The 22891-nt window shown below is 44.1% G+C and overlaps 1 protein-coding gene across 1 annotated transcript in view; it reads left to right on the forward strand.

Moving 5' to 3' along the window:
• The first annotated feature begins 506 nt into the window (after positions 1–506).
• Positions 507–22891, forward strand: part of BCR (BCR activator of RhoGEF and GTPase) — a 98619-nt gene continuing 76234 nt past the window's right edge. The window contains exons 1-2 of the mRNA XM_014894700.2: positions 507–609; positions 937–2481. Coding sequence (XP_014750186.2) covers positions 975–2481 — 1507 coding nt within the window. The 5' untranslated portion in view covers positions 507–609; positions 937–974. The remainder of the gene's footprint in view (positions 610–936; positions 2482–22891) is intronic.

Genomic DNA, 22891 nt, shown 5'->3' on the forward strand with positions numbered 1-22891 from the left:
GGGATACCTCCCTATGCACACAGGGCTGTGTGCATGGCACGCTCTTAGCCCGGCTTAGCTCTGCTCATGTCCGCACGGTGTGATGATGCCCAGGCCTGTGGCTGCAAGGGCGAGCGGGCGGGACCGCTCCCGACTTTGCCTTTGTCTCCCAGGCAGCCGAGAGGAAGGCGCTGGGCCCCCCCCAACCCCCGCGGGTCCCCCGGCCCGGCTGCCCCTTTAAGAGGCCCCAGCGCCGTGTCAGTGCCTGCGCCGGGTCCTTCCCTCCCCTCCCCTTCCGCAGCGCCGCCGGAGCCGGGCGGCGATGGGCCGCGGCGGGCAGCGGGGGCCGCGCCGCCGGGGGGGCTCCGGCGGGGCCGCGCCGCGCTCGGGCACCGCCGGGTAGCGGCGGAGCTCGGCCGGGACGCGCCGCCGCATCGCCGCCCCGCGCGGGGACCGTGTGCGCCCCGAGCGCAGCACAATAGCCGGGAGGAGGAGACAGGGAAAGGGGCAGGGGGAGAGGAGGAGAGAGAAAGAGAAAGCACAACACGGGGGCCGGCGAGGGAGCGCGGAGCGGAGGGCTCCGGAGCGTGGCCGCGCTGAGGACCGTGCCCAGGACGGCGGCGACAGGAGGTGGGTGGGGGGCGATATTTACCTTCCCTCCCCCGCCCCGAGCCCGCTCCTTTGTCCACGAGCTTTGAAGTGCCGGGGGATCGCCGGGGTGGGAGCATTGTTGTTCGCAAGCGAACGATCCGTCATGCCGGGGAGAGAGTAGCGGGCGTACGCGGGGCTGGGGCCGGCAGGAGCAGAAGGAGACGGGGAGGAGAGAGGATTGCTGCCTGCCTCCCAGTGCCCTGCATGGACCGCGAAAGAGACGCGCTGAGTTGACCCTGCCCGAGCTGTTTCTGCTTCTACATGTGAGATCCGGTTGGTTTTTTCTTTCCACCTCTTTCTCTCCAGCCTCCTTCTTGTATTCTCCACTTACTCCCGTATGCAAAATGGTGGACCCTGTGGGGTTTGTAGAGGCTTGGAAAGCACAATTTGCAGACTCTGAGCCTCCTAAAATGGAGCTGAAATCTGTGGGAGACATTGAACAGGAACTGGAGATGTGCAAAGCGTCTATCCGGAGACTGGAGATGGAGGTTAACAAGGAAAGGTTCCGCATGATTTACCTGCAGACTCTTCTGGCAAAGGAGAAAAAAAGCTACGATAGACAGAGATGGGGTTTTAAACGTGTTTCTCAGTTGCCTGAAGGGGGTGCAGAGCAGCAGATCCAGGACCTACATCATCACCAGTCTGCTGACCAAGACGAATATGAAAAAAGCAAGTCACATCATGGGGAGGAAAAGTTCAAACCCAGGATCCCCTCTATGCGCAAGCTGTCTACCCAGAGCGATGGGTCCGACCTGTCACCTTTGGACAGCCCCCACCATGGAGAAGGAGAGCAGGACAGGTGTAAGTACTATGGTGAAGAGAAACTGAAGAGAGTTGTAGAAGACATGGAGAATCGCTGTGATACAGATGGCTCTCCTTCAAAACACAGATCGGCTTCCACTCGCAGGCTGGTGGGATCTGCTGAGAAGGAGGGATCATATGAACCTAAGGAGAGAGGGAACAGCACCAGTGTGGCAGCTTTAAGGTCCAATTTTGAGAGAATGAAAAAGGTTAATTCGCATTCTTCTGGAGATAATAAGGATGTTGTTGAAAAGCCCTTTTACGTGAACATGGAGTATCATCATGAGAAGGGTCTAGTAAAGGTCAACGATAAAGATGTTTCTGATAAAATAAGCTCCCTTGGTAGCCAAGCCATGCAAATGGAACGCAAAAAGTCTTTGCACTCACTCCCTTCTAACATGGTACCCAGCTTCAGCGAGTTCCAGAGGCCTGCATACAGGGGGAGGTCCTCAGAGAGCAGCTTTGGCTATGATGGGGAATATGAGGATGCTGAACTGAACCCCAAGTTTCTTAAAGATAACCTGATTAATGCCAATGGCAGCAACCGCTCACCTTGGCAGCCCATGGACTTTCAGCCGTATCAGAGTATCTACGTCGGTGGGATGATGGGGGAAGAAGGAAAAGGATCCATTCTGCGAAATCAGGGTCCACCTGACCAGGAAAAACATCTCACGTGGCCCAGGAGATCTTATTCCCCCAGGAGTTTTGAAGATATCGGAGGAGGATATACTCCCGATTGTAGCTCTAATGAGAACCTCACCTCCAGCGAGGAAGACTTCTCCTCAGGCCAGTCCAGCCATGTCTCCCCCAGCCCCACCACTTACCGCATGTATCGGGATAAGAGCCGTTCCCCCTCCCAGAACTCTCAGCAGTCCTTTGACAGCAGCAGCCCGCCAACCCCCCAGTCCCAAAAACGGCACCGGCAGCAGCAGGTCATCGTGTCTGAGGCCACTATTGTGGGTGTACGAAAAACAGGACAGATCTGGCCAAGTGATGGAGATTTGCCCTCTGGGAGGTGTCACCAGGACAGCATTTTCCACGGGGATACAGGTGTGTACCAGCTTTTTGTTTCGTCTTCTGAATGTATGGAGCAGGGAATGGCATCATGGAAATGAATTGGAGACCCTGGGTGTGAATCAGTGTGAGGGGGCAACTCTTTCATGTGAGAATTCTGCGTTTAATTTGTAGTTTTACTGTTTTAGGAAGATCCTACAGAAGTATATGTCAGACTGCATTTTAAGAATTCAATCTGGATTCCCAGAAGGGTTGATTCAGGCTTCTCTTGAGAGGATCAATGGAGTCCCATGTTAATAATTTCTTAAAGTTTCAGTCTGAACACTGAGGTTAAAAGGGGCCGGAACTTCACCAGGTATTCACCATCTGTGGTGAATTCACCACCAGTTTATTTCCTCTCTCACATTTGTGCACTATGGAGTAGTCAAACTCTACCTCAGAGGTGGTAGTGTGCCAACAAGCCACAACCTGAGGGTTTTGCCAGAGCTTTACCGATAATGATGCTGCTCCCACAGTCTTGTTTTTTCCTGTCTGTATTAATTACAGTGCTAGTTTCTCGTTCTGTCTCGTGTCAGCCTTCAATTAGAGCTGATTGGAAGTGATGATTATGCAGCTCAGTTCTTGGAGCTTTCTACTATCGCTGAGTGAAGGAAGAACTTGGAATATCAGGAAGCCCTGAGGGAAAAATGTTAACTAAATTTCAGCAGAAAAAAACTTTTCATTTGGGGAAGAATGGGCAATGTTTGAATCCGTTCTTATGTAAGTCATTCAGGCACACAGGTGTGTCTGGAATCACAGTGAGTTTATAGGTGGAAGAGGCATATGAGGAATTATATTAATTCAGATGAGTTTTTTCAATGTATATGAATGTCTGAACCTATTTGGCAAGGCATATAATGTAAATAGTATCTTGTGCTAGCAGCAGTAGTCTCCTATGCAATAAATGAAAATCAAATCCAGGAATGAAGAAAATAGGAATGTTTGTTTTGAACGATTTCTTAAATTACAAATCTGTGAGTTCACTCGCAGGTTTTCTTTGTCTCTTTCAATCTCTCATTTTAATAACGGATTAATGTGTTATTTGTCAATGGGACCAAATTCCTGTAGTAGTGGGTGAATTCAGAGGCCTGTCAGACATGTCACTTTCTCAGGTTGTTAGAGTTTGCTCTATTCTCAGAAGAGTAATTTTGCTCGAAGGAGATGCCTGGCTTTGCTTTCCCTGCTGATTATTTTTGTCAGCAATACTTTTGGGACCAGCAATGGAGGGAGAGCTCTTCTGTGCCCTGGTGCCATCCCCTTCCCCATTGTATTATTGGAAAGTTGGACAGTGGTAGTGGGTGTTCAGTGTACATGGAAGCTCTGCACCTCCTCACAGTGACTTCTCCCTTATCAGATTGGATGTACATCCCTGTTTTCTCTCTGGGACTGCTGCATTCTTCCTGGGTTTTAGGGGAGAGGCTGAGTTTTGTGCTCGTTTGAACTGAGCTCAGCCATCTGTCTCTACTCTTGTTTACTGATGCTCTCTAGATGACTGGGAAGCCTCCTGGCAATTTCAGTTTTTGCAGAAGGAAACAAAGGGGTAAAAATAACAAAGATTGATAAAGCTTGAGGATAAATTCAGCTTTCAAAAAGGCAATAGATAATTTTTATTTTAAATAATCTAGCTGGGATGCAGTGATTAAAGAAAACCAGCTGCAAAGTCAGAACACTTAACACTTCCTCGATGTGCTGGAAAGCTTTGTGTCATGTTCCTAAGGATGACCACACATTGCAGGCAAGGACAGAATGTAACTGATCCACCTTCTGCTTTCCTCAGCTCAGGGGGTGACATGGCAAGCTTAGCAGGAACTTTCACCAGATGGCCAATCAGTACTGTCTTGCACATTAGCTGGTGGCAACTTTTTACTTAACCAAAAAGGCTTATTCCTTCAGGAGGACTGTGTTTGCTGAATTCCTACTGAGCATCATTTAATAGGAATTTTCTTTCCTTCCCGATTGGGATCAATTTTGATCTGAAACCAGTTGGCAGAACCTCCTTTTCATAAAACAAACAAAAGGCCTGAGAGACCACTGTGTGATTATCTGGCTGGCTCCCATTCCCAGCTACCCTGCTCTGATATGGGCTGTTCTCCATGACCATGTGATACCAAAGCCAGACAGATTTTCCAGCACCTGTGGTTCAGTCACTGGTTTTGCCAGGCTTCTCTAAAGTTTTTCTTGAACAGAATGCAAGTTTGAATCACAGTTGGTTCTGGCCAGCCTTAATGTTAATTAGCATCAAGTGGGGTTTATTCAACAGTACTTGACTTCCCTGTGTATTCAGATTGTTGTGTGTTTTCTGGCTTTGCCTTTGATCACTTTTCCCATAGCAGTGCTGAGTGTGCTGTGGACAGGTGCAATGTGAAATTTCCATCTGGATCTGGCCCAGTGCACCTTGAGCTTGGCCAGCAGACACGTGCTGTTCTGTCCAAATCATTTCATGAGTTCACAGTTAAGTGATGTTTTCCTGATTTTGTATTACAAAAAAAGGATGTAACTCTCAAGTGGATGGGGTTTGAGCCAAAATTTTAATCTGGGTTTTTGGAGGTGGATTATCAAAAACCTTAAAGCCTACCACACCTTGGTCTGCTTTCAGTTTTTTCCAAGGAGCAGCATGAGCGCTTCAGGGTTGAGATTTGGTAATAGCTGTACTTTCTATTGAATGTACTTAATGGAGCCTGGGCAAAGATATTGATATTAGGATTAATTATGTATCACTAATTTCCTGTAGTGGGAATAGAAAAAAATTTCACATCTTATCTTTGCATTAAGCTTCAATATCTTTGCTATGATTGTGAAGAAAGAACGAGATTTTTAACATTCTGCCTTGTGTTAAACATTAAATGCAGAAATAGACATGAGAAAAGCCACTCATTGTGCATTTCTGCTTACGGTCAAGGGGAAAGTTGCACAGCACTGTTGTGGAATGATGAGATCTTGCAGTGGCCTCAGCTGGGACAGTTTTTGACTAGGAGCAGTTTGTTAATGAGGAGCACACTGGAGCTGTTGCTTGGCTTTGGAGCTTGCTGCATAAAATCAATGTTCTCACTCTCTGTGAAATGGTTTTATCTGTCTGCATAATAACATGGAAACTATCTGGAGTCCAGATAAAGAATATTTACCTGCACAGCTGCTTCCCCCAGGGTGCCCCAGGAGCAGCTTCTGTTCATGTGAGAAGACTTGGTGGTGCTGAGAGTCGTGCCAGGCTCTTTCTCTAGACAGCCACCAAGCACCACAGTGCTCAATGTGAGGTCAGTTTGGGTATATGTGTCATTTAATTCCATTGGAGGGAAGTTTTACTTATTTTAGCCTCTACTAAATGTGGGACTTCTGAATGTCTCTTTCTGGAGAGCATGGAACGTTCTCTGTGTTAGTGAGTTTAATGTAGAGAGGGAAAAGAGCAGTGGAATTTATGCATGTGAACTGCAAGCCTCACAATTCCTATTATGGCAGTAGAAGGCCATTTAAAAACTCCTGCTTACCTTGAGCTGTGGGTTCTTCAGTTTTTGTATTCCTTAAATGCCTGACCACATAGGCAAGTATCTGAATCTCCTGCTTTTAAGGCAAGCTTGACACTACTCATTTTAGTACTTATTTGTAGAACCCCAAGAAAGCATGTAGTGTATCCTCATGGAAGGACCTTGTTCTGTACCAGTTTCTGCAAGTGTTTGAGTTATCTGCATCTTCTGAGATCTTAGACAAGTTTCTTAACTCTGCACTTCTTCCACCCAGAATTGTATTTTGTGAATTTTAGTTTTGAGATATAGTTTGGAAAGCTCTTTGTGGGGTTTTGCAGACTCCTGAGGCAGCATGCCAGTCCTGTTGCTGTTGTTCAGAAGCACAATTTCCCTTTGAACAGCTGAGGCAGACTTTGGTCCACTGTGTAAAGATTCTTCCATCTGAGGAGCTGAAATGTAGGAACTTTCATAATGTCCAGATTGCTTGTTAATTTTTAGGACCTGCTGGCCACAGGTTCTATCTGTGACTTACATTGGATCAATAATGTGTTTATTTTCCTGACACTTGTTTAGTTCATTTTGCTATTACTTCTTAAACACGTTTTAATTCTTTCTGTGATCAGTGATTTCCTAGGAGCACTGGTGCCGAGATGCAACCCCCCACCCTGCCTTGCTTTTCAGCGATTTAGCAGCTTTTGAGATTTTGGAGATTATCAGGATGCTTGCACTACCACTCCCCTCTTCTTAGTCTGGGGGAGTGAAGAGCTCCCTCTCTTTCTCTTCCAGATTTCTCTTTCCCTCCAGCAGAATTTAATGGAGTTTATGGAGCTGCTTTATGTCTCCAGTGACTATAGTGGACTCTGAAGTGTTTGTTTTGTTCCTTCTTCCTCAGAGAGTTGCTAGAGTTTGCCTCAGGCCTACCAGAAGCAATAGCATGTCGATAGATTTTTTTTTTTCTTTTCTTAGGCTCAGCCTAGATCAGGTATTTCTGCAGTCACAAAGCACCTGGCTTTGAAATGGGAGTGTAAACCAATCCACATAGTAGTTGTCTGGTAAAGGGGACCCTGGAGACTGCTGGTGTCCCCTCATCTGCCTGTGTGAAGCTAATTTTCACGGTCCATGACAGAGAGGTCAGAGTGGGACTGCCTTTCCTGTGGAGTAAGCACACAGAGAGCTGTGAATTGTGCAAGTAGTGGGTCAGAAAGCTGCTTGTCCTCCCTGCACCCTTACCAACACTTTCAAAGGGGTCTCTGGCAGTGCAGATGAGCTCCCTTCGTGAGCTGCCACTGCTGCAAGAGGGGCTTGGGCCTGTTGGAGGCAGCCAGTGGCCTGTGGCTGGGTAGGTGAAATGTATTAGCAGTGCAAAATTAAAGTTTGGGGGTGGTGTAGGAAGTCAGCTGGCACCAAGCAGCCCCAGAGCCATGGGATATCCATGCAGCATCCATGCTGTGCTGGGCACACACTGCAATGCTGTGCTGCACACAGAACAGCTGGGCCAGGTCATTCTAGCTTGGTGACTTCACAGAGCCAGGGGCTGGCACCCTAAAGCTTTGCAGTGATTCTTGAAGTGATTGACTTGTGTGTGTAGCTGATGGACTGGAAAGCAGTGAATTCTATTGGTGAATGAAGTGCTTTGGTCTCCTGTGTTTTCTCATCTCCAGCAAAGCAGTTAATGGGTGTGGTTTTAACCCTGAAGATTTTTATTGTTTGGTGTAAATATACATGTACAGACTTCCAGGGTGCAGAACTGGAACATTATACTCTTAAATCTTATAGTTACACTATCTCAAGCTAATGCTGAGAAAAAGAAAGCTGAGAGCTTGCTAATTTGTGGAACTAATTGCCCTACAATTTTTCCTAAGTGCTTCCATTTGTCTAATATCTCTGGTTTGGATATTTGGATAAAATGCTGAAGTACTGTGTTCAGTCACTCCTTCACTGACAGCTTGCTTTTCACTGCTGCCAGAAAGTTTCACTGAGACCTGAGCAAAAGTAATAAAACGAGTTGACTGGAATGGCAAGGAGGCATTCTGAGTAACACATTTGGGATGAAAGAAAAATAAGGTTTAATTAGAAAATTTGCTAAACCTTAAAGTGTGGGTTAGGAAATGCTTATTTTTGACTACTGGGCACCACACTAGAGCTATATACTGAGTCTTAAAAGAAGTGTTGTGGGTGGGGGTGTGATTTGTAATCCCAATTTGGCTTTGCAGGCTATGTGAAAGAAGGGCCAACAAAGGAGGCCTAAGCCTGTGAAGGTTTGTGTCCTAGTAATAGACTGGAGACACTTCTTCCAGTTCCAGCATTCTTAGGAGTTTGCTGTCTCATGCCCTCCCTTGCTCCCCAGCCTCTTGGGGTAAACAGTTATCATGCAGAGGGGACCTGTACTTCAGCTTCAAGGAATTTTGGAGGTCAGTCCATAAAGGTTAATGAGGTGAGACTTGGCAAGCTGTTTGAGAATTGCTCCATTTCAATTACCACAAGGCAGCATATTGCTGCTCATGAAAATCAGAGTGTTGATTGGAGGCACAGCTTATCTGGAGCCTGCTTTTCCCCAGAGAAACCAAGACCAGCAGTTCGGGGTTTTTCTTGCCGTCTCCTCTTTGATTTGTTCTGCTCAGTCAGATAAGCATGGAAAGAATAATAAGGGCCAGATCCTGTTCTTCCCCTGGTGAAATATCACTGGCTTTAGTAATCTTTTGCTGGCACGTGTTGGAAAAGGAATGGTGTTCCAGTCCAGGTTGAATGGCACATGGATGGAGGGGTAGGCTGTAAGACTAGAGAAATGCTGGCATGCATTAGTTTGGGTGAGCTGCATGTGAATGAAGTATTTCCAAAACACCAATTTGAGTGTCTTGGGTTACAAAGCAGGTTTTGGCCAGCTCACTGATGACAAAGTGGATTGCTTTCCTGATCGTATCTTTAAATTACAAGTGATGTGAAAGTAACCATAAGCTGTGAGTAAATCCTTGAATGTTGGTCTGTCTCACTGCTGAGACAGTTTTACAAATCCATAACTTCTCGACATTTTTTTGAAATTTGTACTCTTTGTGTTTTAAACAGTAAGTATCCTGTGTAGGACAAAGTGATGTATTTCTGTCACAAAATCTGGCTGCAGTTTGCAAATCTGTTACTAAAACAACAAAGCACAGTTCCCTCTCCCTTTTGTCTTCTTCCTGAGTGCCAAAATGGTATCTCTCAGACCCTTTCTTAACCAGGTTATGGCTCATGTAGTAATCAGATTATTGCAAATGTAATTGGAGTCTGCTTTAGAGAAAGCTCTGCCCAAATGTGGCAGCTGGAGTCAAGTTAGTTGCTCATGGCTGCACGGATACTCAGGAGTATGTGTGTGAGAATCCACAAGGAGTGCCCTGTAGGAAGAGTGAATTGATAAAGTTCAGTGTGTTGGTTTATACTATGGAATTGTGCCTGTTTATTAAAGGCCTTATGCATAGATGTTATCTTCTGTTATTTTGCTATTTGCAGTCATTTCACCAATCTCTGCTACTACTGGGTGGGGTGGGTTTAAAAAAAAAAAATTATTTGTTTTATCTTGTGGAAAATAAGGATTTTTTCCCCAAAGAGTAGGTCCATAACCTTTTTTCTTTTAAAAAGAATACATGTTTAAAAACCCTCGAAACTACCCATCTTCTTCAGGAACTTCTGCACAAGTTCTGAAGTATCCAAAATCCCCAAATTACTTGCAGATTGGTCTGTGACAACATTACAGTAGCAACTATGGCAGGCTGCTGTGGATCACCCGGTATTATCTGAAATCTAAGCAGGCAGCCCTTGCAGGAGGAGTTACTCAATAGTGAGTAACTTGTGTGCTTGGACTCCAGCTCCTCTCCTTGAGGAGAAGTGCACTGTGCAGCCTTGGCTCACTGTGTGTTTACTTATGAAGAACTTCAGAATATTCTGGACTCCACACTGAAACACAGCTACTTCTCTGATGGGGTATTTACCAGCTATTCTGTTATCAATAATTACACACTCCCTTTGCTGCAGAGCTGAGGAAGGAGTGCCCATTTGGAACCCACAAGATGGGTGAGGCTGGAGCAGGCTGTTAGGACAGTTTTAAGAAACTCAACACACAAAAAAGCCACCAAAACACAAGAAATCCCTCAGTTGCCTACAGTCACATCTGTGTGTTCTTTTGAAATGAGCCAGCAGCTTCCTGGAGTAATCTGTTCTGAAGGAAAATACCTTGTTCCCTGGAGCATCGGGCTCCAAGTGTATTTGAGCTGCTAAAAAGTGAATGTAATTGGTCTTTTGTCACTAGGGAGGTGTCCCATACAAACGCACCCTGAACTGCAGCAAATCAGTGCTATGACCCAGCATGGCAACCCCTGGATGGGCTCAGGGCTTCCCAAAACAGCTCAGATTGTGGTGCTTAGAGTGAGCCAGGGCACAGAACACTTGTTTCTGTGGCTGTTAGTCCAGCTGCCTCGGTTCATAATTCACTGCCTCATCTTCAGTTCTGTTTCCTGCTAACCTAGAGCTGCTCCGGAAGTTTTTTTATAGCCTGGAGTGACATTACAACATGAAGTTCCAGAAAATAATATGCTCAGAGCAGTAGATCACTGTTGGAATACTTGGATGTGTCTCTGCCTGTCACTTCTGTAAACTGTCCCCTTTGTTTGAATCCTTTTAGGTAGAACAACTGTGGGAGTCCCTTCCCTGGGTAGGACTCTTCTGCTTTACACTCTCCTGAGGAGGTCATTGGACCCCTCAGTCTGACAGGGATGAAATCACTGACACCATTCTGAGAAAACACAATAATGCCTCAGCTGTCTTTGAGGAAATAATGGTATTTGGATGAATAAATTTGTCTTTTCCAGCTGTATAAATAACTTACTTGAATTTCTAGATTGGCCAGCAGAGAATGTCCAGTTGCAAAATTCTGTTGCAGTTCTCCCACCTAAGACTAATGGGGTGGATAGCAAAGCCAGTGCCTAGCTGGAATTGAGTGTCTTGTATAGGTGATGGGCATCCTACAGTACATCAGTGGCTGCAGTGAGGAGCAGCACATCTTACAGTCCATTCCTTGTTTTAGTTTTCTTCTTTTTCTTGATTAGAAAGCTGACGAATGAGATTTGAATTGCAAGGAGGAAAAAGAATCTGAATAGCTATTAGATGAAAAGACTCTCTTTAGCCTGGGGATGTACACTACTTCTCTAGTCCTACTATTGGTCATCTGTGGCTCCTGATATGGGGTGAATGGATATCAGGAACATAATGTTTTAGTCAGATCCAGAGTATTGTCTCAAAGGCTTCCTGAGCTGGAACGAGCACCTCTCAGCTCTCATAACCAGGATCCTCAGGGGCCCTCAAGAGCTGCTTCTGACTGACAAAGCTGCTGCACTTAGCATGAGCAATCTATTGGGCTTAGCAGTCACCTGAATAATTGTTTGGGTGAGTCTTTTCTTCAGCCTTTTCTCCATTGGCATCTTTCCCGAGGAACTTACTCAGGGGAATGAAGTTTACTGGATAACACATTTGAGCTCTCTATTGTCTGCTGTTGCTTTTTCCCTTGAAACCTGTGACTGTAATGGGCCCAGAGGCAGATGCTGCTCTAGCAGAACTCATGATAAGCATGTGTCTGATCAGGTGAGGGGGCTGGTGTGTGACAAGGAGGATTGTGTTTGGTCCTTGAGTATATCCAGAAGAGCCAGTGTGTGCTCAGCTCCACAGGGAGCCTGGAAACCATTTGCTGTCTTACACTTACTCAACAGTTCAATTTTTTTCTGGCAGAAGGGCTCTTGGCAGATCTGACTGATGGTCCCCATGTTCTTTTCAGGTGATAGGGATCAAGAAAATTCCCTGGTTTTCCTTTGGTGTTTCAGGTGGTGTACTGAGCTACAGGCCTGACTGCCTTCTTGAATTGATCTGTACTGCATGACAGGGACGAGAGACTGATTGCAATTTTGAGATGGTTTACATGGTCTGGTGCTCTTGCCATTTGAATGAGGCCTGGGTTTTACTTCATGTGAAAGCAGAAGGTCTCTTATGAATTTATACGAGGCCACAGTGAAGACAATTATTTTCCACATTGCTGTATTCTTAGGTGATGTTTTAACACACAGTGCAGAGAATGCAGACCTGTCACTGCACCCATTTAGGCTTTGGAGGGACACTTCCTCTGTTTGACTTGCTGAATTTCCTGAAGGTCCTCTTGAGCACAGCTGAGCAGTTCCACAAACCCATAAGCCTTTTCTCTTGTAGTTGTTGAGAAACCACACTGCTTTGTATAGAAATATTTACATAGGATTTAAAAATCACTTTGACCCTTCCTAATCCAAATAGAATTTTGCAACTTCTGTATGCACTGAGAGAAATAGGCAGTCACAGAGCTGAAGCCAGCCTACTATTACCAGTTTCTCTGTATTGTTAAAAGGGTCAGTGTTCACAACAGGAAAAAATATCAGAAAAGAAGGTGTGCATTTGGAATAAGTCATAAGGAAGGAGCAAGAGAACTTAACAAATTTTGATTGGTCGGTTGTTTTTTTTTTTTTTTTTTTTTTGCTTGGATTATTGTTTTTGTTTTGTTTAATAGTTGAACACACCAATGGCTACTCCTGAGACCTCTAGCAGTGTCTTGGGAAAGACTTGATTGACCTCTTGCTGATGCCAGGGGATTTCTGGTGGCTGTTCTGCTGTGAGTGAAGCTCCACAGCACTAGCTGTTTGTTTCTATGTAACTACCTGAACCAGAATTTCCAAAGATACTTTGATTTTGAAGTTTGAACTTGAGCTCTGACTTCAAAAGAGCTGATAAGATTTTCAGAAACTTAGATTATGAATGTTTTAAAACTGACATGCATGCAGGTTATGCTGCTTCAGTAGCAATACTGATGTGGCTGAGAGCTGGCTCAGAGCTGTGCTGGACAGGCAGTTCAAAACTGTAATTTTGTTTTGAAGTTTCTTGTACCTCCTGGAGAACTGTGTTAGCTGGCCATATGTATCTGCCATGCTTCCTGCTTAGGTGCTATGGAAACAAAAATGTTATTTGGAAAGCATTTTTATTTAATAATTCCTTTAGCCATCCTAAAGGAGAAAACGGCCTGACAAAGTGATAAAATGGTCTTTACATCAAAGCATCAGATATATTCTTTCCAGTTTTCCCAGCCCTCTGAGCTAGGACTCTCTCAAAATGAGCTTTGCTTAGATAGGGTTTTTTCAGTATTCATGGAGAGAAAAAGAAGTCTATGATGTCTCTAGAGTATCTGAGGCAGCAGCAGAGGGTGCCTTCCTCTCCATGGGCCATGGTCTGCATCACACCGTGCTGGGATGGGGCTGCTCCAGGGACTGACCTGTCCTGTGTGCTCAGCAAACGTGCCCTGGGCCTGACCTTGACTACCCCAAATTCACTCAGCCTCGAGCACTGACCTATACATAATTTGTTGTGGTCTCTGCTCAGACTGAAACACGTACTAATGTGGTCTAAGCTCTGCTTTGTTCTGTGCTGATAGATAAACACAATAAAATTTCTGCTGCAGAGTTGGACATCTTCCTTCAGTTAGTGTCCTCCATTCCAGAGCATGTTAGAAATCTCAGTACCTCCACTTAACAGATAATCAGGTCTCCCTCTTTGCTTTATGTAAATGTGTACTGAATATATATGTGCACAAGAAGAATCTGAAGAGGAAGAATTTTTAACTTGAATATTTTATTCTGTATATAGGTGTTTCAGACTGGTTTCAATATATGTGCAAATATGCACTGATGCAAAGATCCAAACAAATTTAGAGAGTTCTACCTAAACTTTCTAAGGAGCTTTTCCCTGTAGTTAGACCAACATCTGGTTAAGGGAGCATTCTGATGCTAAAACTGGTTTTCACCATTAAAAGACACTTGCTATGTAGGGTTGATGCACATTGAAACAGACTTGTTTAATAGTCTTTAATAACTGGTTGCTTTGTGGTTGTGTTCTTTAGTTTGTAAGGAAATGAGTCATTTGCAAGTTTTTTTCCAAACACATGTAAAGAACGAAAAGGGAACTTAAAAAGAAAAACAGCCTTAGGTTTATAGCAAGCTTTTATCTTAATATAATGATTTGCATAAATAAACTTACAAGTGTGTTAATGAGGAAATATGCAGCTCAATCTTTTGGTTGTTGAAACAGGGTTTTAGCTGAATTTTGGTGAGCTCTAGTGTACTGGAATCAAATTTAGTGCATTTCTCCTGGATCATGCTTTAGATAGTAAATTGATTAACTTCCTCTATAGGTATGTGTTTAGAAATTGGTTTATATCCATATTTAACTTTTAAAGGAAAATAATGTCAAAAAAAGAGAACAAAACACAGTGAAAAAATGGAGTTCTGTTTCTGGAGGGCTTATCCTTTCACTGATTTCTACAATTCATATGCTTGCTTCCACTCTTTCTCTGCTTCATTCTGTGTTCATATTAACTCGGTTTCCTCTCTAAAGAAGTCCAGAATCTGGGTTTTTTGCCCGTGGCTGTGGTTGCTGCTTATGTGTTAATCTCTGGGTTTTCTACTTCTTCCTTTTTTTGGTTTATTTGCTTAAAATCTGAAGCACTGAGCTGCCTTGTCTTACAACATGCATCTGTGTATGTCTTCCACTATTCTCGTATTATGCCCCTTGAGGCTAAATCTTGATTTACATTGTCTCTGTGCTAAAGCCTCATGCTGTGACCTGCTGCCCTGTCAGTCGTGCCAGCAACTGCTCATTTCTAGGTTCATGCTGAGAACTGGATCAGGGAATTTAGCTGTGGCATTTTTGGGGGGTTTTGTTTGATTATTTCTGAGCCAAAATCAATCAAACAAAAATCACAAAACTCACCCAGCCAAAGCACAAACCCCTCTAACCATGGATCCTAATCTATCCTCCTACTGCTGGTGGAGCAGTAACTGGGTGGGTGGTGTTGGGGCACAGAGTGTAATGCCATGAAAGACAATTTACACTTCAACCCCCAGTCCCCTACAACTCTGGGGCTGTTAATTCAAATAACAATGGAACATTAATGCTGAGGAGTTTAACTTCAGCAATTTCACTTACTGCTTTGGGGTTGCACAAAGAGGTTTGGGGTGTCCTTTGAGCAGAGTACCTCTTCCCCAGGCAGATGCTTTGTTTCTGCTGCTGGAGGAGCATGAATGAGTAAAAGCTGCCTGAGAGCTTGCAGGTATTTGAAATGGTTTTGTAGAATAAATCGAAGTGGAACGTTAGGACTGAAAATGGGAGTGTTTAGAGTAAGTATTTGCAAGGCAGACCTGATGACATTCTTTTGTGTATGAGTGACTCCCCTTCCAGTTGCCTGTGTAAGTACTTTTTGGTTTTAATTATTACATCAGCAAATACATTGACTGCTTATGACCAGGAGAAAATGGAAAAAAAATGCCATTACTCATTTTTACTGAGACTTGAAAAGGTGACCAGCTTCTGCCAAAAGGTTGTTTAGGTCATAAATAATCTGGAAAGAGGACAGGATGGATGCCAGGTCAGCACAGCTTTTAGAGGTGAGTGGACCTCCTTCAGTAACTTGTGTTTGCTTTCTCTGAGTGTATGTGTGAGTGTTCATGGGATAAGATTTCCTGTCATTTTTTATGATGTAATTACTGTAATGAGACATCTGTAGTATTACATCTTATAACTATGTGAATATTTTCCCTTGATGAGTGTTTTTGAGAATGTGGAGTTTTAGAGGTCATTCCTAGTCCTTTTAAATTTGTTTGCCTTGAAATATAAAATGTCATGTCCTGGCCTAATAGTGCAACTAAGATTTCTGTCAGATGGTGTGATTTGCTTAAAAAGCTGAGTCTTGAACAAGGAGAGGGCAAGAGTCACCACCAGGAGAAAATACACGTCGCTTCCAGCATTGAAACATCTTTACAGTTTCTCTGTTCACTTTTATTTTGAATGCTTACATGACTCCCAGATAAGATTTCTATTTTTACCTGTGACTGCTGGCTCTGCAGAGATTTGTGAACTCTTCTGAGTTTTGCTGAATTCCTGCCTGTGCACCAGCCAGGTGCTACATTTCTGGCTTCCAGCTTCTTTTGCTTTTTCTGTTCCTGTTCAGTCCACAAACATGGGAAAAAAATGCCCCACCCTGCTGACTCATTGAGCCCAGAGCAGTCCCTATATTCCCGAAATAGGATTACTATCTGAGGCACTTTGAGCAACTCAGCAGAGCTGGGTCTGGTTCTCTTCTGTGGAACCTTTTAAAATAGCTGATTTCTTGTTCTTGGCTGCGTGCTCTGCCTCAGCCCCAAGGTGATTTCCTTAGCTCGTATTCGTTTAAAGGGCTTTTGCAACAAATGCAACTGTTGTAGAAATCAACCGGTATGTAGAATAATCCTTTTAACAGGTTTATTCTGATACTCTGTTGGGTATTTAAGTGGATTTGACTGCATCGTTTAATATGTCCTTGAAGATGGCTCCAAATGAAACCTGTCAGAGTGTGTCCTATCTCTGCGTGCATACCAAGTGTGCCTGCGAGATGTCAGCAGTGCCGTAGGCAGTGGGGAGGAGTTGCTGTTTGTAGGGGAAACCTGGGGAGTAGCAAACCATTCCTTCTGTTTAACACTGTGCTGTCTGCAGCTCAGTCTCTCAGGCAGTGCTGAGAAGATCTTGTTGCTCTGCCAGGGCAGCACCCTGTTCCAAGGACAAACTCGTGTTCTTTTGCCTCTTCTCCTTGCACAGCCTGCAGGTGTCCAGTGGCTCACCCCAAGGGCAGCTGAATGCATCCTTTAACCTTGATTAGCTTTGGGATCAAAGGACTGTGTGAAGGCAAATATCAATTATTAATTCTTGTTTTTAAAAATACACAAAGTGACACACTTTTTCTCTTTGATTGAAGTAAGCAGTGGTCTACTTTCTGTCAGCAATGCTGTGCAACCCTGTTGAAATGTCTCAAGTTTTGAGTTTTTGCAAACAAGTGCACCCTGGAAAGGGCCGTATTTGGCAGTGAAATAGTCAGCAAAATGCCTGGAAAAGAACATTACAACCTTGAGCACAGCCCTTTGGAATGTAGCAGGTTCCTGATAAGGCAAAAATTGGGTGGGTGAATGTTTTTCAGAGAAGCAGGCCTGGAGAAAGGAATAATGCTAAGGATGTTGGGAGTCCTGTGCTTAGAAAGTCGTGGGCTTTGTTTTAATTACGTTGAAATATAGTTTTAATAATATGAAAGTCTGTGAAACTTGTGATTAAGGTCAGTTATTTACTTTTAAAAGGATAACTTGTCATTTTAGGTTGTAATGTGCAGAACTGGAGGTTAGCTTAAAAAAATGCACATAAGGGTCCTATACCTGCCATGAGAATGGAGAGAAGTCAGTCTGAGATTTTCTGCACAAAAGAGGAAGGATACACACTGTTAAAAGTGGAGATTTCTTTCCATATATTCTTTTGCACTGCTGTAATGGTGTGGGCTTCTTTGCTTTTGTGATCTGCAGTGTTTCAGAAATGTGGGTACATTCCCTGTCCATGCAGGGAAGCTGAAAGGTTTTTTGTCCAAGATCATCTACAGATGATAGGCCTGGGATTTTGACCCTCATCTTTATTTTTTTGTTCTAGAACTTACTACATCCATCTCATCCACGATGTGAGGTGGTAACATGGGTGCTAAATTAGCTTTATCTGCTCTCACCTCTGCCTGTGGTGGTTCCATCAGTAGGGTTTCACCTTTCTTTGCATTATTTCTGGTAGAGCACTGCTGTGGATAGGGCCTAAAGGGAAAAGTTAGTTGTCTCTACTTTTTGTTGGCTTATGCTGCAGTATTTGGATGATAAAGAACCATAATGGTGATCACATCTTCTTTTATATAACCAACCAAACAGCTATTTTTTAATTACTAATGCATGTAGATGAACTGAAGCTATAAAGTAGTTTGTGTCTCATTGCCAGGCTCTTTACTGGGAAGCTTTTCTGTCTTTGTTTTTTTTTCTCCCAACGTTTCTATGGCTCTTGGCATGGTAGAATCCAGGGCTCTGACTTTTGTTCACTTACTACGGTGAAAGAGACATTTCTTTTGACCATAACTGTTATTAATTGAATAGTACTTTGCAATACAGAAATATTGTGGCAGGAGAATATTTCAGGGAAGTCCAGTCTATTCTCCCACTGAGTTTGCTTAAGAAATCAACCAAGCCTTTAGCTGGCAACAATAAAGGAGACAGGAATTGAAAAAGTTCCATTTTTCCTGTGCTACAGGATTGACTGCTAGACTAACTGGCTTTTCTTATTTGCAGTTCTCCAAAGGCAGATCTGTACGTTGGGGTTTTTTTGGTTGATGTTTGGTTTGGGGTTTTTGTTTGATTTGGATTTTGTTGGTTTGTTTTTGTTTGTGTTTTAACTGCTTAGAAAAATGCATTTGCAGTAAAGGTAATTTGTGTTTCAGAATGACATAGTAACCAGTAAGTTCCTGCCAGAACAGTACTCCTCTAAATTTTAAAACCTTCCAGGTAGGTCTCATTACCATTCTATTGCAAGATCAGTGAGAGAAATGAGTACTCAGCCAAGAATGCAACTGTCTTGTGAGCTGTGGTATATTACCAACCCTAGAAACTTTCAGTATCTCCCTTGCAGCAGGTTTTCACTGTGTGATTGCTTATTTATACCCTTTGTACCTATTAGTTTTCCCAAAACTCCATTATTGTATGCTCTGCTTTTTCTACCTCTTAAGGAGAACTTTAAAATCTGAAGTTGCTGATGCTCTGAATCAGCAGCTCCCTAAACCGGTTCCTATGGTGAGTATCAAGAAATAAGGTGGCACTGTTGAAAGGAAGAATAAATGCCCAGCCCTCAGGGAAGGTATGGTATGAGAGGAGCAATTCCATCCTCAGCTCTCCCTGCTGAGCTCAGCCCTCCTGCGTGTGCACCGCGTGGTTGTTCTCCAGCCTGGCCTTTCAGCAGCACGGTGGCACACTCAGCTGGAGAGGACTACACCCTTTTAGCCGCTATTGGGAGCATATCTGCCTCTCCTAATGCAGTGAAAGGGACAGCTTGGTTTATGCAGTGGGAAATTGCTTTTTTCTTCAGTGTTACTGTCCCATCTGCCCAGCTGTGTGGTCTGAGCTGTCAGATACTGAGCTTAGGATTTCCTGATGCATTGCTATGATTTTAGTTGTTTTTTTCTTCACTACTGAAATATGTTCATTTCTGCAGTCCCATAAAGTGAAGATTGCTTCTGCCTGAGAGCAGAAATGTATCTTCTCCAGAAGTGGCTGTGGTCATCTCAGATACTGATTTCTCTCCTTGTTGACATTTTTTGGTTGTGTTTATTTTTCTCCCATCTCAGTGACCTTTACTATTCTGGTGTTCCTGGTGTCTGTGTGCCATGTGTGATTCAATTGCATAAGTAATTAGTTGCCTCTTTGGTGTTGATTTGTCTCTGCTGAGTCTAATTAAGCCTTAATTGCTCTCTGATACCTGTGTAAGGATTCTCTCTGTGTATGATTTGCTGCTGCATAAACCCACGCTCAGACTAGCTTAGCCATACCCTGAGCTAGCTTAAAACCAACTTTTATTTCAGAGTCTTTGTGTTCCTGTCTCAACACTTTGCTTTGTACCTTTCATTTCCTTCTGTCCCTTGGCCATCATCTGCTCCTACTGCAATGCAGTGTCACCTTTGGGGCAGCCCTGTAGTGTGACTGGGAGAGAGGAGGGTGGGAAGGTTGCAATTACAGCAGCAGCCTTGGGGAACCCTAGAATCATGTGAATAGGAGCATGTGAACTCTTGGAGGGGGGTAATGGACTTGGCAGAGATGCTTATGGTTCTGCTTTTCTTTATCCTTCATAGAGAGCAGTGTATTTGAGTATCAGGTGATGGATGGGAGTCAGGCTTAGTAAAGAATGTATGAACAGAGAGCAAAGAGCTTTGAGATATCTGAAAAGGTGTTAAAACAGTAAAACTGCCCTTTACCTGCTCAAAGCCTGTTGTTCTGTTACCCTTAGCCTTTGATAGCTTTGTATTTATTGTCCTCTCTGAGTTGCAGAGAGCTGTGCTGAGGAGCAGTAGGGTTGTAGGAATACACTGCAGTGGGTTACTCAGTGCAACCTTCATCAAGAGGCTTTGTGAGACTGCTGCTAGCACATTTGGAAGCTTAAGGAAAGGGCAGTAGTTCTATGGATTGCATTCTTCTAAATTGTTATTAGACCCTTTGGGTGTTCTTGGTTTGGTTTTTTTTTGACTGCCATTTCCCTGAAAATTACTCATCCAGTACTGAGGTGATAGGGAGACAATGTCTGCAAATCAACAGCATAGCAAGAAAGAGTATCTGAGTTCTGCTGCTTTGCTTTTGTCTCTAAAAAATGCTGTGGCACCATTTCTAGCTCCAACATACAGGGAGGGGTTTTCCAGAACAAGTTGTTCGTGATCCAGAATGGAGCAGCCAGAGGGAGGATGTGTAGCTGTCACAACCCAGCATGAATAGGTTGCTTATCTGATCCATCCTGAAGTGTCTGCTCTGTCACAGCTGGAGTATCTGGTATATGCTGGAGGAGAAGCCATATTTTCATAATGTCCTGGAGGGTGTGCAACAGAGAGGTGAGGCTGAAGGGGGAAGAGGTGACATTTAATCCCTTGCTTGCTGAACCCTAAAGGTTTGCTTTGTGCTGGTCTGCTTCCCTGCACTTCCCTCCCACTTTAATGGCAGTGCTGAATGACAAATGGAGGCAAAGCAGTGAAAACAGGAAACATAATCCCTTTAAAAATAACTGGTGGGAAAGGAGGAAAGAAACTGTAAATAAAGGAACCCCTGCTTTCATGGGGCAGCTCCAGAACAGCTACTTGCACATCAGCAAGGAGGAGCTGATATTCTCTGAGGTCACCAGAGAGTCTTTTTGAGCTCCTGGAAGGGTGAGGAGGACCTAAAAACAGGGGAGCTGTGGCCTGCTCTGTGTTGTTTTTGTTGTTTGTTTTGGTTCTATTTCTTTTTTAAAAGAAGGTTTAAAACTGCTTGTCTTGACCACAGTGTGAGATTTGGCTGGGATGTGATTTATTCACACATTGTGGGCTGCAGAAGCCCTCAGTTTTCTCTGGCTATGAGAGAGCCTTGCCTCTGTATTGTCATTCAGTCCTGGAGAGCAGAAGGGGTGGAGGAGAGCTGCTGCAGGAGCTGTGTCTGCATGGGGAGGGAGCCATTTCCAGTGGTGAGGAGCTGCTCAGCAGGACCTGTGTTGCCTCAGACTGGTTTTCTCACTTGACTGAACCCTTGGTTCTTGTTTCTGCTATGTAAGAGGGGATGGGAGTGTCACAGCTTTACTGCACACCCAGCAGAATTACTGTGTGAGGGGTGGACAGAAAGAGTTATGATGGGCACAACAAAAATCTCTGTTGGTGGAGAATTTTAGGAAGCATCACTTGGAGGTATTGTTACTGCTTGGCATGGCAAGGTTGAAGGCTCGAGACTTCCACAAAACTTGGTTAAAGATGCCCGAGGGAAACATCTTACCAGTTCAGGTGGTTTATCTTACAGGTCTTTTGATGCCATAGCTTTGGGTGGGCGTTGGATGGAGTGGGAAATTCTGGAGGCTTAATGAAAGTGAAGAAACAGGAAGAGGAACCTCTAGACCACTTTTACACCCTCTGTGAATAGCAGGTGCTGAGTAGCTTGTGGAGAAGCTACTAACTTTAACTGGTAAACAAGGTTCTGCTAGAGCCCAGCCTTCCCAGCTCCTGTCTCCTGATCACCTTACTGAGGACAGTAAAAGGCAATTTGCCTTCTGACTGTGCTGGTTCCTGTTCAAGAAAGGAAAGAAAGCCTGGAGGGAGTGGGACTCTTGTATGGCACAGGACAGTGTAAGAAAGTGGGACTGTTGAGGGGGATGTGCTTTACTTCTACATCTCTGTCATCTTTTTGTGGAAGATAAATTTGTAAATTGTTTTGAATGTTGCTTACTGCAAAGGGGGACCAAATCCGTGGCAGAACTGCCTGTGGATGTATCTGAAATGCACCCTGTGGCAACTCCCTTCATTAGGAACAGCCAGTGGCACTGCCCACTTTGGCTGTGTTCACATGTTCTGGTTAACTTTAGTTTGGATCCCTGTCCTGAAGCAAGCTGGGCACACCTTTCCTTTTTTTTTTTTTTTTTTTTTCCTAAATCTGTAAGGATGAGGGAGCTCAAGAAGCTCTGTAATATCTCATCTGAAATAGCTAGAGGAAGAAAATATGTGACATAGGTCAGTACTTTGAGCCTTTCCTTTCCAAGTGGAGCCCATGTTAATGGAAAAATGGTTCCAAACCTATGTTCAGGAACTGCTGGGTGAAGACTGGTGGCCACAGTTGCATGAAATGTGGCAGCAGCTTGGATGCTGCAGAGTCTGGGCTCAGTAAAGGGATACAAGAAAGGTAGGTGAAAAAGTTGGATGACTCACCTGTTTATTTCTTGTTTTCTTAGGACTTCTGTTAGTGGGGTGTGGATCTAGAGTAGTGTTAATTTAACTGTAATTAAGTCAGTGTTAGAGAAATTTGCCTGTGCATATTTTTAGGTAGTTTCAGCCACTACTTGTATGTTTGTATATGTTTAAAGAGTTCGAGAAATGCTGTTTGTGTGGCTCTCACACTCCAGCCTCTCTCCACCTATGCTTCCATTCTGGACTTCCTCAGAGTGCTGTTGCCAATGAATTTGCCTCATCTAACCCCTGTTAATCCAAGAATTTAGTGCTCAGGCTTCTGCTGCCTGGCCTGCCCCTTAAGTTTGCAAGAGTACACGCAGGTAACAGCTGGTGGACCAGCTGTGACAGCATTGAAAACCAGAAGGTGCTGTCAGAGCTGAGCTGATGTTCATTACCTGAGCTGTGCTGGGGAGTGAATCTCCCTGCTTAGCTTGAAAAGTGCAGGGCTGGCCTGAGAGAAATGTGATAGTATCTGCATTTGAGTATCACTGCTTATCTGAGTTTAGAGGAGTAGCAGTCCTTTAGCTGAAGGAACACTGAGGACCAGAGGAAGGCACAGAAGAATTTTTAGAAAGGAACACACATTTCATGT

Source organism: Sturnus vulgaris, chromosome 19 (genome assembly GCF_052056855.1).
Source record: "Sturnus vulgaris isolate bStuVul1 chromosome 19, bStuVul1.hap1, whole genome shotgun sequence".
Lineage (NCBI taxonomy): Eukaryota > Metazoa > Chordata > Aves > Passeriformes > Sturnidae > Sturnus > Sturnus vulgaris.